Raw genomic sequence first — 17,322 nt, 5'->3', positions numbered from 1 at the left:
AGCACAACTTAGGAGTTACGTGTCTGCTTTCAGAATATCTCTTTATTTATTATATATTTATTGTACATTAAAAATACATCTAAAACGAAATGTAACAAAAAATAGTTAATAAGTAAGAATCAAACAATGTATAGAGAACTACCGGCTGTCTTATTTATTGCTCGAGGCGATCTCTACCAGATAACCTATTATTTTTTGCTATTAAAATATTTATCTCATTTCAATTTTTTAATAAAATTACAATTTTGTTTATTAAAATCAGTTTTTTTATTTTAACTATTTTTTAAATTACTTTATTCACTTGTTTTTTTACCTTTATTAAGAATCTGTTGCTATTATCATAGTCATTGCAGGCAAAGGATGTCCACTATTGGGCATGGAAAATTTATACGGAAGGTCCATAGATTTTGAATAAGACCAATAAACGGGTTGCTTCCAGAATTTTCCTAAACCTAAGGACATCTGTATGTATTCTTCTAGTGGGTGGAATTAGTTTGTACACCTATAGATAACTGGTAGAGAATGCCTTCGGCACCAATTTCTCCATGATACACAGTCACAGAGAAGTGTGATATAAATAAATAAATGGTAGTAAAATAAATACTCACTCCAGCTATATACGGATGTGCCTTTGATGATGTTGAAGAGGAATACACCCCCCACTTCTTTAGCCTTCTTCGGATCAACTGTTGCCAGACGTGACTTGATCTTCGTCACCAGTTCTGCTTTACTCATGTTGGCGTGCTCGCTTTGTGCTGAACCCTGGAATATTATAGGCTAGATGAAGTATACTGTCTGGCCATAAATACACGTATAATTAAAAATAAACAAAATATTGCTTTTGGACTCTAGAATCTGTCATTTTTATTTTATGATATTAAAATGGAGTACAGTGATAAATAGAACCAAATCGCTATGATTGCTTTAAAGTAAATATTGTAACGAGTACAATTTTTAAAATTCTATATACACCTTGTATTCACGAAGCTAATTATTGTCATGAAGTCTTTATAAAACTATATTTGTTAAGAGCAACCGTTGAATTTTTCGTTAGGTTTTTTTCAGAATTGTCTTCAGAGAAGGTGGTAGTTTCATGTAGTGCTAACAATGTGAGCATTCGATTGAAGATTCGAAAGTCATGTCAGCTTATTCGTATAAAGAATATTTTGGTTTCGTGGTAATGTTGCTGATGTCTATAAAAGTTTTGTGCTACAAAGGAGAGTTGGTAGTGAAATTTTAATATGAAATCTTGAGACTTCCTTAGAGCAAAAGATTAATAAAGAAATTATTGTCATAAAGTCGATATCGTTATGAAAATCCGATACATAGACAAGCTATACATTACCAATAAATAGAATATGAAAAATAGCGATGGTTATTGTTACTTGTTCTAGGATTTATTAAATTTTCTTGGGAACTATATACTTTTTTTTTTAGCAGATGGACGCTCTCTGTCTTTTTCTCTAACATGTCGACACGCCACCGAGTGGGGGACCCGAATAATGACTTTTAATTATCATATAACGAACTTAAGAAGTTTATTTAACAGACAATAATTACACATATTTCACGATTTGCAATGCATTTTATTCTGTTTTAAAAATGAGTCTTTAAAATGTATCCAATTTCCAATATTCACTTGTTTAGACGAAATTTTACCAACTTATTCCTTTTTAAAATGTAGATTACATATAATTGCCATACAAACTGGCCAAATATATATAAAATTTATTTTAATACTTTTTTTTTAATTTGTGAAAAGACTACGACCTACTCTTGATATGATGTAAGATAATAAAAAATGTATTATATTAAAATGATTCATAAAATTATATCGTATGTAATTTAAAATTATGATAAGGGAATGTAGATGAGGGAAGTAAGGAGATGTATAGAAGAAGATTTGCAAATGAGATCTAGAACATATGAAGAACAAAAGGAAAGCATGAAGGAAATCGAGAAGAAAGAAAGGAGTATGTAAATAAAAATTAAAATACTTGAAAAACTCATTTACCCGAAATTTAACATCCTTGACCCACATACGGTAGAGGTAACAAGAGGTCCACAAAAACAGAGGTCAATAAATATATATATATATATATATATATAACGTACAGAATATGGTTTTCAGAAGTGTCCATCGTGTAATTATAAGAAATATTTTAAAAGTTACAGTTATATAAATTACGATGTAACAAAAAATATATTAAAATCACAAATCAAAGCACAGACGTATTGAAATATATTTTTAATTATAACATCTGTTCGTTTCCGTCTTATCGATCTAAAGTCAATCAGACACTAGATATGTGCTTCGATAACTTGTTCTACAAAAACTAGTTGAAACTTTTTGTTGAAACTAATTGACAGTTAAAATATAGATGTTTGAAAAAAGAACATCAATTTATTTATATTATTATTTATTTAAGTAGATATTTACATTAACTTTTAAATTGTGGAATTATTTTTAATTTTATAAAAAGGTTGGTGTAGCCAGGCCGTGAGTAGTTACCTCTGGCTTTGGAAGAGCCGACCATAAATACTGTTTTTTTTTAAATAAAATTCAACAATCTTAACCATGTAAATGAGTCAACTAACCGTGTTCCTCACATTTCGATGAAGTATAAATTTTGAATGTTTCAATAAAGTTTATATTCTATAAAATACTTTTAAAAATAGATTTTTAAATATAAAAAGAAAGTCATGAGATATATTCTCACTTATTTGACTCATACCCGTGAAGGATTTGGCTGCTTTTCGAATATGAAAACTAGGCATTATGTTATGTAATATATTAAAATAATTATCGCAAGTAAAACAAAATAAATTTTTATTTATACAAGTATTAGGGTAAGAAATGTACGCTTTACGAGTTTATATATATTTCTCGTATTTATCGCGTGTGTATGAATATTTTTAATATAAATATTTAAATTTTTGGCTGATGAATATTTGTTTTAGTAAGACGATTTTGTAAATATATTCATGTACTCACCATTACGACGTGTGTACTGTTTCAATGCTGGCGTAATGTACCAATTGGGAGGAAACGACGACCGAGCTTTCACTTTCGCAACATTCGACGCTTGCGTGCGAGAAGTGACCATTCTTTCAAAAGTCACGAGATATTTATCTTTATTAAATATCATGATTTTAGTCTGTTTGTCGTCTTTACTAGTCGGCTTTTAGTAACCGTTATAATTAGGTGATAATAATTTAAGTTAATTTAATAATTATCTAATAGATTTAAGCGTTACCTTGCGGAAGTACGTCCTAAGTAAGAAAGTGACTAATATATAGCTACTTCGGCTATGCAGCAGTAGTCGTGCAATAAAGTGCACCACCCACCAGCCCGCTGATGAATGCGCGTGCGGCAAATAATGCGAAACACAACTACCACCGTCAATTTACTCAACACGTGTTTCACCCATTAGTCAACGAGAGGTCCTAAAAATGGATCCTATTGAAAATCAATGATGGAGGCCCATGTCCAGTTACAGAATTCTTTCTGATGAAATGATGATGATTATGAAACTTTTTAAATTTTAATAAGATTTGTAAAGACCACAGACAGAGAAATATAAATTAAAACACCCGTCTCTCAAACACATGACGCCAATAAAAAAAATACATCTCTACTTTACTAGTTTTTGTGTAAAAGCAATAAATCATTTCATTTACCTTTTAATGTTGTTATTTTTTAATGATAAAATCATGGTTTTACTTGTAAATAATAGACTTTCTCTGTTATAGTTACATACCCTTAATAAATAATTAAAAATTATAATGAAATATTATCAAAATTTAATTTAATAATTACTAAAAATTATAATCGAATTCATTAAACTTTACTTCATATTATTATAATATTGTATGAACTTAAATAAAGCCTATTATTATTATTTTAAGATATTAATACGCCAAAAACAGCATATAATTAATTATAATTTAAAAATAACTTTGATTTGGTAGCTGATTTGTATACATCGTATTATTATGTTGACAGTAATTTTTGTAGGTTATATGCTAAATAGCTGAAACATACTTAAATGCTAGTTATAACGTTATAAAGCTATATACAAGCTTTTAAATTATTTTTAATTAAAAAAAACGTCCCTATCATTATCGCGCCATGGCCACCGTGATGATGCATGTAATCTAATATAACAATTACTCAACAATCAAACCCAGAGAAGATTAACGTTTTCACTTTTAACGTAACGTTATTATAAAAAGCCTTCCTATACAAAGTCGTTATAACGTTGAAAACAGGATAAATATTTGCGTGGAATATTTGTTTGCATTTCTCATCCGGGGTAGAGCACGGTGTGCATTGCGGTTGAGACATTTGCGTTCACGTTCAGTTTATTTTCTTAGATTTACACACATAGTATATATAGGAGGTTGTATAACTATAATTATATTTAATTTCCTTCTCTTTAAACACATATAAACTATGTTTACATGTTTAGAATACGGCTGTATATTTCTCCTTCATAATAGGATCGTTTGAACGACGACCTGCTTCCAGCGCTTTCCGAAGACTTTAATAAGGCGGTCAGTCCTACTTGAGGGTGGACGTACGGAACTGCGTTTACAGGTCTGTGGTCTCCGGTCCAGAACATTAAAGACCAAGTGTTCAATTGTTCAGCGGTCTAAATGGTCTGCCCACTTTGACTAGGCAATTCGCTAGGATATGTCTGTTACTTTCGATCGTTTACGCAGGGGCGGCTATAGCACGTGTAGCGCCCGTTTGCAATGAAACCCTGTCGCTCTCTAGTCCTGACCCCCCCCCCCCCGCTGCAGCTATAACCATTAACTTTGCCGTCGTAACAAGAAAGTTTTTTCATATTCCAACAAGTTATATAGAAGCTGCCTATGGGCGTATTGCGTAACTGCCGCAATCGCACTGGCTGGTCGCTTCTGTCATATCATTGTTTACTAAAATACTACAGGTTTATATTTTGTTTTTTATAATTTAATTTTTCCTTCCCTATTTATCTTTACTAGTCTTATAATATTTGGCTTCTTGTTTTCTTTAATGATCTCTCCTATGTCTCTTTTGCAGTATTCTAAATAGTTTCCAACTCCTTGCTACAACCGATACACCAATACCTCACTTTGCGTCGTGGTTATGTTCCCAAAAAACACAACGCAAATTGAAACGCCGCAAAGTGAATTAAGATTTTATATAGCAAACCATGTAAAGATCGAAGATAGGTTCCAGGGTCACGAAAATACTACTTTTTATAAAGAATATTGAACAAAGTAAACATTTAAAAAACAAAAATAATATAACTCTACCAATAAATAAATTGGTATAATATTTACCTTTTTTGTAACCAGAAACAACACGTAAAAATTTATATAAATTTAATATTCTTTAAAAAAAGCACAACACACTACATTATAACACACTACGTAATCGAAACTAAACTCTGAAAACTGAAGTGAAAATAAAACTGTATTCAAATTACATCGATTTTTAATTAGAAAGGGAATCCCCGTCTTTTGATGGCATGGCGCAATTAGAAACAAGTGTTGCCATTTTTTAGAAAAACATTTTTTTTCGAAGAAAAAAATTAAAGACTCGAACCCAAAACAACGCAACCTCAAAAATCTAACGACGCACAGTGAAAATTAGTACTAATCAAGCATCGACGCAACTTCGAAAAAAACGCAAAACGAAACGACATAAAGCGAGGTATTGGTGTGCTGGTAATTCGTTCTTAGCGCGCCAAATGGGACAACCCCTTTCGTTAACTTCGCACAAAATAAAGCCATCAACTCCTAAAATAGCATATAAAGTTTCTATTATAATTTATAACATAACATTATTTAGGTGTAACATTTTATCTTAATGTATACACAAGTTTAGTTATATCACTTATAATTAGATTTAAGTTGTGTTTGTTTCTTAAGTTTCAAGCGTTGGGTAGTATTGAGGTGACATTTGTTTTGCTAGCATAAACAAGTTAATTGCTCATGTAATTTCTTGTTTATTTATACACACATAAAACCTAACATTATAGTCTATATGTATTTAAGCATACCAAATAAAAATGTAATATATTACACAGTAATCACTATATTTATTGATTCAATTTGAAATCCATTAATTCATTTTATAATCGATAAATATTGACCGACGCGACTGTTAAATTACAATACATATTTGTGTGGCATACATCGATAAACATTATAGATTTATATCAAACAAACAAACAATATGTTGAATTACCAAAAAAGAAGTTTTTTGTGTTTAAAACTAAAAAACAAACATTTTTGATTTTATTTAAGTTATTTTTATATATTTTCGTTATAAGCTTATAACAATAAGGGCTACCTGAAAAAAAATTATAAAAAGCGTATAACAAAATAAGCATGTTTTAACATTTAAAAAAAATGTTATTTAAACTGTGCCGGCAGATTCAAATAGAGTAAGGTTAGGTTAGGTAAGGTTTTTATGAAAGACGTGCTTTGGGTAAAGCGAATAGGTTAACTATACGACTTGATACAAAGCTCTCAGTTTTATCAGAGGACACAAGAAGCCTGCATATTGGGCAACAAAGTCACTTCTGTGATAACTGCTACAATGTATAATTTATATATTTTGTATGAGAGGATAATCGACAGGGTCTTGTTTTTAACTTCATTTTTAAAAGTATATTAAAATAACTTAAGTGATGATCTCATCATCAATGGTGATTTGTGAGTGTTGTTGAAGATAAAAAACTAAATGTTGTAACTAGTAGAATATAATTTTTTTTCTCCATTTTTCTTTAACATGTCTAATTTACCCGGGCTTCCGCTATATACATATATCATACTGAAATAAATTACAATAATTTTTATCGTCAGGTCAGCTATAATTAAATAAAAGCATTTATAACTAAAAATAAGAAGAAAAAAGAAGCAAATTATGCTTCTTTTTTCTTCTTATTTTTTCTTAACTTTGACAAGTTTAGATCACGCTTTGCTAATATAGTTCATGGTATAAGGAATACGATATGTGTAATTGAGTAAATTTTCGTTCTGAGAACAGTCTCAGAACGAAAATTTACTCAAGGCATATAATTCTGAAGCAAATTGAACTAATACAGTAGAAATTATTAAAGAAATTCAGAAAGTGACTCTGTTTTAATTATCTTTACACACTATTAGTTGGAACTTAAAAATAATAATTAACACAAAAATTTGTATGTACTGCAGTTTTTATGCAGATTACCATTGTAGTTACTCTTATAATATTTCGCATGTATCAATTTTAAAGTAAGCGATCTATAAAATTCTTTATTATTATTTTTTCTACCTATATAGAAATGGTTAAAGATGTAAAAGCTTTAAGCGAGTGAAAATATAGCTCATTTGTCAGCAAATAGCTTAGAAGCTATTTCTACTATTTTCAATCAACATATATAAAGTGACCACTCTGATATATGTTACATTAATTTTTTCATTTTGAATGCGACAGAGACTAACTGTAAAATATAATTAATTTTAAAATTTAGTTATCCGAATTTTAAAAACAATTTTGCTTACCTGTATTATTATTACGTTAATTATTACTTTTGTAACTATTTACTTTTGAAGCAAATGAGCGGTACGTTCATCCTTTTAAAGTTGTAATGCTTTTTTTCCAATCAATACTAATGTAATGAACTTCGAAATTATAACAGCTATATTTAGCTTGCTATATAGCATATAGCTAATAACATAAGCCGGCGCAGTGTCCGGCGCTCTCGATATAGCTAACGGCCGCGATGTCTCGTCCGGACGTCGTATTTCACGGATTAAAAGCTTCGTTCCGTACGCTCTAGTGTGAGTCATAGGCGATATACTACTACTCTGCTAGCTCAGTGACCCAAAGTGGGTCTTGGCCTCCGAGGCGAGAGACTTCCACTTTCCTCTATCTTGCGCCATCGTCTGCCATTGGTTGACATTCAGTTCGCGCAAGTCTGCCTCAACGCGATCGATCCAGCGATACCTGGGTCTACCCACTGGTCTTCGACCCCAAATAGGCGATATAACTAAAACAAATTATACTTTGATTCAAATCAAGTGTCAGAAATATTTGGTTTGCGGGTCATTTAATGACTTATATTAAATGTATACACGTGTGTCGGAGAAATAGCATCAGAATTTTTTTTAAAAACTGCAATTTAACCCTTTCACGACCACGGGGACGCCGGTGTCTCAAGCAAAAATCATGGATTAATTAAATATTTACGTAACCATTGTAAATTATTTTTTTGTTTTAATATTTCGGAAAGTACCTTTTTATTATTTGTTACTGGCAATATACGATAACTAACACCGTTTATTGTCTATCGTCACCGGAACGTTACAGTTCTTTTGGCGGGAATGATCATCTGTTTGGAATAAATAATTGATATTGTAAAAGTGCTTTTCAAGTTTTTACAGTGTCAAATTATCATTACCTGGTAAGTAAATTGCTATTCCTAAATATTCAGTAGTAATGTATTTATGTTGTATTCTGTGATAAATCGTTATAAAGATTATGGGACACGGATGTCCCTGTCGGCGTAAAGGGATACTTTTTATACGGAATTTCTTAACTTTTTAGTCTGGTGATATACCAAAATGCTATCATTTTCTTATTCATATTTTTCGCAGAATATATTTCGTAAGAGGCATGGAGTTTTTGAACTTCAAAAAAATAAAATGCTTCAAATTTTGGTGGGTGACAATAGCGATGAGGATGATGACTTAGTGCTTGATGACGAAGACCAAAGACTTCTAGTACAGGATGATGACCAAGGGGTATTTGATGTCGAGTTTGAAGAAACGACGACTCTTCAACGGCAAGAATCACCTGAACCTTCAACATCTCAAAAAAATAATCCATCGACGAGCATATGATCAAATTCAAGGGCCACAACGTAATGAAGCAATACATAAAAATAATCCAGTAAGATGGGGTTTCAAGCAGATAAAATTGACGTGAGATGTCCTAAAATTGTATCACACTATAAGAAAAATATGAGCCGAGTGGACCTAATGGACCAACTAAAAGTGTGCTATGAAATAGATCGGAGATCAAAAATAAAGTATTATCTTTGCCTATTTTTTGATCAGTTAGATATATCGGTCAATAATGCACATACCATCTACACTAAGCTTCATGAATAAAAAAAAATTGAAGGATCTTTGTTGCCGACCTTGCAATTCAAACAAGTTGTTGCTCGGAGTTTGATAAACGGTTTTACCAACAGGCAAAGAAGCCTCCCAACTGCAAGAAGTAGTGTAGTACGCAAAGCAGTGAAACGACAATTACCATCGCACCCAATGGAAAAGTCGAATGCCAGAAAGAGGTGCGTATATTGTGCCAAGTACAAGAAAGAAAACCGCACAAATAATACTTGTGTTTTGTGTAAAGTGCACCTTTGCTACACTAACAACAGGAATTGTTTCGCCGAGTACCACAAATAACTTGCCCTTTTATATTTATATTATTCATAAACAAGTAAAAAAAGTACACTAAGTAACAAATGTACATTATTTACAACAAAACTGACTTACCAATAAGTAAACCAAAATTTAGATGTTTAAGTAGAAAGTAACCCTTAGCGACCATAGGGACACATTTGTCCCATAAATTTCCAAAAAAAATGAAAAACTTTTTTTAATTTTTACTATAAATTATGTTTTTAGGATGCCTATTAATTCATTACATCTAGCTAAATTGATTAAATAAGGTACCGTAACCTTATGGTCCTGAAAGGGTTAAATATTATCGTTTCAGTTCACGTATGTCCACTGTTTTGGACACAGGCCTTCCCCGTCGTCAAGGTTATTTTAATAAAATATTTGCCTCGTCATCACCACAAGGAATACATAACCATGATCACCGGTCTTGCATTGCCAGTATCCAGTGACTTCCCGTGAACTTACTTATGTCGTTGGTCTATTTAGGGGCGCTTACCTCCGCCGTGCCTTCCTGCGTCTAATATTTGCCCAATATACAATAATTTATTTTCAACAATCAAGCATTTATTCAACGCTTTTAGGCCGACTAGTAGAATACAATACATAAATATATCTATAGTTTTTGGTTGATTTTCACACATAGAAAATATACGATACGTTCATAGTATAATGGACAGAGAAAGATATTTCATTAGCGTAAAAAATTCACACGCATAGGCACTTTAGTATTAAAAATACAGAAGGAGATAAATAAAAGATATTAAAAAAAATCTTAAGTGACAATAGGAGAGGCTCATCAGCGTATACAGGAGGCTTTATATTGTCAGTATTGGTGATGTACAAAGTTAAAAATGGATATGCCGAAATCAAAATATTTTTGCTAATATTCGATGAATTAATAATTTCTGTTGTTTTGTGTTACAATGTTTGTTTGTTATTTAAATGTAATTAATGCGTTGATCATGTCAAAATCTTTATATTTATAGACAGCGTCATAATGGAAAACTGTTTTTCTAGAATGTTCTTAAAGATACTGTCTCTTGAAGTTGAAAGTGAAATTCAAATGCCGACAGTAGAATGAACTTTATTTGCCAAAATCAGAAATTTTTAAAAATATGTTCATAAATCCCAAAACTAACTTTAATTACACAACAGATTACAATTCCTGCTTTACAACCAATCCCACGCGTCATCTGTGTGAGGCGACGGAAGATGTATTCGACAGAGAAGGGTGTATAAATATACTAACGTTTCTAATTTTGTAGCGCGCTTTATAACGACCTCAAAATCTTAACAGTCCAAGAATTTTTCAAAGCTTGCTTAAAGACTTTGAGACAACCTCTGCTCCTATTCCCCTCGCACCTCCATCAATGATCATGAATAAACGTCCTAGAAACTTCCTCACTGATTCCGTAGCAGGGTTTCAACAATCCAAGCGTCACGTCACACACGCTGCAGACACTTACAACATTGCAAGTGGAGTGAGTGGATGTCTATCGTTGAGCTTTTCGATCCGTGGTCTTCGTCCCAGAACATCCATCCATCTTTTCTGGGCGATATGTGCACTGACCATTACAACTTTGCAATACATTTAGCAATGTTAATTAGTTCGTGAATTCCGATTCAATCTCGTAAAGGTTATGACTCTCTTTAATTGATAAAAAATAAATAAAAAATATAATTTGCTTTGAATTCGTTTATCGCTACCGCTCGTGAATCGGACCGCGGAATAATCGCAATTTAATTATTGCCAGATATTTTGTTCTTATTTACTTGGTGCGGTGCAGCGGTAGCGCGGCCGTGTAATTCCTATTAATACATAAATTATCATATTTATTTCAACTGAGATTCGTGGGGCGAGCGGGTAGTGTATCAGTTTTTGAATTTTAATTCTTTATTTAAATATAATTTTTTTTTAGGTGCACAAAAGTAATTGTGAGGCCTTGTACATGGTCTATACTGGCAGAGATGTGCAAGCGCTTAGTATATGTTAATATATTTACTACCTACACCTTGTTTACCAGCTTGTAGTTAACTGTTTGACGGTAGACGCCACTTCAAATGAGAAACCCCGCCTACTGCCATTTCAAACGAGTAAGCCTTAGTCCTTCTGTGGATCTTTTGATTTGATCACACGGGGAAGGCCCGAGAATAGCCTTTTCCATTACACGGTGGTACGTGGCCTAGTGTTTTTATAATGTTCATCGTAAACGACCACGTCTCTAGGCTATAATTTATCATCGGAAACACACACTGACCAATACAACAATGAAATGTAAATATATTTACAATACAATGAAATTTAAATGTATATATTTAATTGAATCAGGCGTTACCTTGCGGAAGTCCATCCTAAGTAAGAAAAGGACCAATATTTAGCCATTTCCGCAAATGCAGTGGTAGTCATGCAACAAAGTGCACCGCCCGCCAGCCCGCTGATAAATGTGTATGCGGCAAATTACACAACTGCCACCGTTAAACCACTCAACACGTGTTTCATACCTCCACGGGGCATCTTCAGGAGTTATGTTACACAGATAAGTGCCATTAGGATCACTCTGTGTTTGGCCCTACTGCATGTGCGGAAGTGGCTAAATATTGGTCCTTTTCTTACGTAAAAAAAATATTTTATTCTTGAAGGTTAAAAAATAATATAAATTGAAAAGCATTTATGATTAACTTTATTTGCTTTTATAATATCTATCTTCCTATGTAAAACATTCGAATTAAAAAAACTAGTAAAAGTAATTTCATATCTCATAGTCACTTTCATATCGCTATAGAATAGAATAGTCATAAAATTTATCTTTAGAACGTTAAACTTGGAAAGAATTCGAATAAAGATCTATGACAAACACCTCTCTCATCTAAGATTTGTAGAAAAAACGCAGAGTATAGCCCTCTCTATTGCTCTCTTGTGCCTTGTGCCTTCTTCCCCTGTACCGACCCGTCGTAAGTATATATATATATAAGTCATCACCTTATATTAAAATCAGGTCTTGTAAAAGAAGTATCGAAAGATGATTTCTCAATGTCAAAATACAAGGCAAAGTAAATATCTATTGATACGTAAAAGAACGAAAGCCAAAGATGTTGTTAAACATTTACTAAAATTAATGTGGAGGTAAATGGGTCACATACAAAAGGAACAAGATGGTGGATACAAATTAGTACAAACTTGATTCTTTTATAACAAAAGATAAAGAGTCAAGGCCAAATGATGACGTCATGAATTTTTATGGTCATGGTCAACTCTGGAATAAGACGGAGGAGGTATATGTCGCTTAAGGCGACTCTTATATTAATAACAAAACATCAAAGTAAATTTAAAAAAAAAAATTAAAACTTACTCTACTAGATATTTGGGGGACCAGAAAGTAATGTCGCTTTCTTAAATTAAATTCACACGACTACATTTTTAACAAGTTTTGTTTAACAGATTTATACGGTACTAGTTTTACACGTTTTCTCTTTTACACGGTTTTCCAAATAAGTTTTTTTTTTTGTTTTAATAACCGATTTTATAACCGTCCCTCATAATGTAAATATTTCTGCTTCAAACATCTAATCGGCACAAATAGCTTCGAGTGATGAAAGTGAATTCGAACCTTCGATTCCGAAAAAAAGAATGAGAGTAATTCCTTTTTTGTTCTTCTCTTTAATGTATTGTAATTAAATAAAAAAAGGGTTTCCGTAATATATTAAATATTTTAACTTGTCAATATATTTTTCTTATTTCTGTGTACACCTAAAAATATTGAAAAATATGACAACTGTTAAATAGCAAAATCATGCATTTTCTGCAAGTTTTTCGATTTACACGGTTTTAACTTGAAAATGTTTAATTTTTGATTTACGCGTTTTTCTCAGGAACGTATCTACTGTGTAAATCGGGGAATAGGTGTATTCACCTCCGTTATCTATAACCTTTTGCCATCTATTATATAAATTTTCAACGCCAGAGCGTGAATAATAATCAATCGTTTTTTTTTGTAAAATATGTTGACAGAAACGACATCACTTTCCGGTGCCCTAATATTTAAAATAACAAATAATTTTATTCATTAAATAATGTAAACTATAGCTTAAAATAAAATATCTATCTCCTGTGTTAGTTGCCATGTTCCGATTTAAAAAAAATCGAAAAATAAAAATCAGTAAAAGTAATTTCAAATCTCATAGTCCCTCCTATATCGTTGCGTCTATTTGTCAACGTCGGTTACATCAATCAAAATCGAATAATCAGATAAAAATCGAGTTCGCGATCCGGCGCTCCGATGAATTTATAAGCAGGGCAGAGAACCCCATGTAATTTTTTCCCATAGATATTATTGGTTTTGCGCCACGGATTACAGGTGATGGATAGTCGTAATGGTAATATTTTTGATTGCATTTTTTCATCGTTTATATACTTACATATATATGTCTGTTTTGTCAATATCAACTGAATTATTTCAACCGAAGGTTCCTCTGATAGATTTGCAATAGGACTGGTTGAAAAAGTCCTGTATCGAGTGTTTCCCGATGACTTTAACAAGGTCGTATGTTCTTGCCGGCTTACTACGATATAATCTGTGGTATCCACTTAAGGCTTTAGCGAACATCTGTTTTGCGCGATATGTGATCTGTCCACTGCTCCACTTGCCAATCCGTTTTATAGAGGCATATCCACAGTAGTGGACGTTCTATCATTATAATGATGAACTAAATAATAAATAAACTTAAGCGCCTGTCATAAATACATAGCAATATTTTTTAAATCACGAAAACAAAAAATGACAGGCTTTTCTGTACGCGATTAGCGGGCTGAATTCAGTTACCGACAGAGCACGTATTTGATCCTTCTTCGATGAAATACACGCGACTAGCGGGTCGAACGCGCAAGGATGATTTACATTAAAAGTATTGTGGCCATAGTGGCTAGCAAAACGGAGCCTAAAAGCTACTTCCTTAACGCCTGTCATACATATATAGCAATGGTTTATTAAATTAAGAAAAGGAACAAAATGACAGGCGTTTCTGTACACGATTAGGGGGCTGAATTGAGTTGCCGACAGAGCACGTATTTGATCCCCCTTCGATAAAATACACGCGACTGGGGGGTCGAACGCGCATGGATGATTTACATTAAAGTATTGTGGTCATAGTGGCGCGCAATACATAGAGTGAACGCTACTTAGGCGCCTGTTATAAGTAGATAGCAAGATTTTTCAATTACGAAAACAAAAAAATTACAGGCGTTTCTGTACACGATTAGAGGGCTGAATTGAGTTACCGACAGAGCACGTATTTGATCCCACCTCTATGAAATACACGCGACTAGCGGGTTGAACGCGCAAGAATGGTTTACATTAAAAGTATTGTGGCCATAGTGGTCCGCAATATAAAGAGTACTTAGGCGCCTGTCATAAGTAGATAGCAATCTTTTATTTTCAAATATGATGGGAACTAAATATGACAGGCTTTTCTAGGTTATTTACAAGATGTGTGACAATAAATACTAAATTTTTGGTATTATAGATATATTCGGTTATATAGATATATCTCATTAATATGGTTAAGAAGGGTTGGAAAATTCATAGATGGTATGTAAATAAGATTTATAAAATATAAAAGTCTTCTGTTATTAATAATAAAGAGAAATATTGTGGTGGCAATAATAAAATATATTTTATTTATTATATACTAAAGCGGGCATTGACGACGATGTTTCTAGCTCCTGGTTATCTGACATAATATTAAATTTCTAGTATGTAAGTGATACGTCGTACGTTTAAAGAATCGTCGCTTATGTGAGTTTCGAAATACAAAATGCTGTGTATTTTTCTTGGTCATTGATAAATGCAACGCCCTTTTGTATATTCAGCCAGTGTTTGTTTTTCTACAATAATTTAAATAGAAGAAGAACACTAACACGATAATAATGTTACATTAAAGAACTTCTTTATCCAATAAATACTTTTGATGATGTACCAGAGTTAACTGAAATTTGTATTCTTCGTGAAATAAATATAATTGTTATAAAGATTTTCAATAATGCAAGAACTGCAGTCAGATGTATAAAATGGAATAATTAAGCGCTACAAAATTGAGAATTATAATGCGCCTACTTATTTAAAGTATTTACAACATTAATAATATTTACGATACTCCTATACAACAGCGAATAAGAATAATAGCTTAAGATCTAATAACTATACAAGTACACCATATATGTTACAAAATAAAACAAAATTAATATCATTTTTCAATACTAAATATCTATTAAGTGAATTGTATATGATTTTGCTTTATTGCGGCTGCCATAGATCGCAAGTCAACAGCTTTTTATTTCTTTATATTTGCCTTCAATATTATGACGATTTAAATTTATCATAGAGAGTTTTTTTAATACAAAACTTATGGACTGTGTGACTATATTTAAAAGGTAGTGCAAAAGTAATGTCATAATGTAAACGTACCTCTATTTTTACAAACTACACAGATATACTTTATTGCTACTTGAAAAGTAATTCTACATATATTTACTGTATAAACTTCAAGACGCAGTAACATTTAGCGTTATTTTTTAAAAGTAAAACATGTTCACATTATGACATTACTTTTGTGCCACCTGTTGTACATCTGACAAATGTGTTAATACTCCTCTTTGGAACTTGATGTACGAAAGATGTCAAGACTAGGATATTTAGTGATAACATTATTGTACATTCCGCATATTCTACAGGAAAATTTAGACCTATTTTGCTACGGACAGACAGCATATGAAAGATTTTTTTATATCTAGCATTTATCATACATACAGCATTTCATTAACAAATTTCAATGTCAGTTTCTGTTGCTCTTTTATATGATAATAAATTCATATGTACGTTACAAAAATTGTTACGGAATATTTCAAGCAAATACCGATCTTTGCGTTATAAAATTAAGATTCAAAGTCGTATGTATGCAATTTAAAAGTACAACACTGTGACTTCCGAAAAGAAAAACAAGAAACTCCATTACGTATTCCAAACAACTTTTTTATTGGAAACATGTTAAATGCGTCTCAAGAAAGTGCCATACGTTTGCTTAGGACTGGTCAAATAAGCTACATTCACCGCATACTTACGTTTACATTGCACATAAAACTTATAGCTCCTGTTACAATGGAGTAAAGTTGAAATTTGAATAGAAATGGAGATAACAGATATAAATATAATTTTGTAGCATCGGCAATTTGTTGGTACAATGATGGAATTAAAATACAAGAGGAAGTCGGTGTATTAATACATTGTCGTGTTTACGATCGCTCTCAGTCTGTTTGTCCAAATGGAATTATTTGATTAAGTTTCAAAAAAAAAGATTACACTGCAGATTAGAAGCGTCCGCCATTTTGGTGACGTCATTTGACATGAACAACACGTAATGATATACAAAAAATATTTATTGTGTTTATATTACCTTCGTAATTAAATTACTAATATTTATTATAAAATATATTTAGTAAATTATCAGAAAATAACAAATGTAAATGTAAATAAATAATAAAAGTAAAATAATATGTTATAAAATTCAGCGAAGTAAATGATATTGGTATGAAAATTACTATATTCAAAATAAAATAATGTATGTAATTGCTTTATTTAATCTATAATAAATATTATGTTGAAATAAAATGATCAAACTAGATAGATGCAATCGTTTTCGTAGTATTGGGCGTCCTAATTCTAGGGAGAATATCTCAAAATAGAGAAACATCCTGTATCTAACACCTAACTCGATACACATGTTCACATTAGTTTCAGGTACAGAGACAGGTTCAAGGACGCTTCTCATCCACGAGGCTCAGGGGCTAAAGAGCGAGGCAGTCATCGTCGAACAACAGAC

General features: G+C 31.9%; 1 protein-coding gene across 1 annotated transcript in view; it reads right to left on the bottom strand.

Moving 5' to 3' along the window:
* Positions 1-17,322, bottom strand: part of LOC137920065 (SCP2 sterol-binding domain-containing protein 1-like) — a 66,479-nt gene that overhangs the window by 1,677 nt on the left and 47,480 nt on the right. The window contains exon 2 of the mRNA XM_068763296.1: positions 609-762. Coding sequence (XP_068619397.1) covers positions 609-762 — 154 coding nt within the window. The remainder of the gene's footprint in view (positions 1-608; positions 763-17,322) is intronic.

This window comes from Battus philenor, unplaced genomic scaffold (genome assembly GCF_028537555.1).
Source record: "Battus philenor isolate CCGP_79_NKW_IND1 unplaced genomic scaffold, ilBatPhil1.0.hap1 SCAF_17, whole genome shotgun sequence".
Classification (NCBI taxonomy): domain Eukaryota; kingdom Metazoa; phylum Arthropoda; class Insecta; order Lepidoptera; family Papilionidae; genus Battus; species Battus philenor.
The sequence above is the reverse complement of the archived record's forward strand: the minus strand, read 5'-3'. Positions and strand labels throughout refer to the sequence as shown.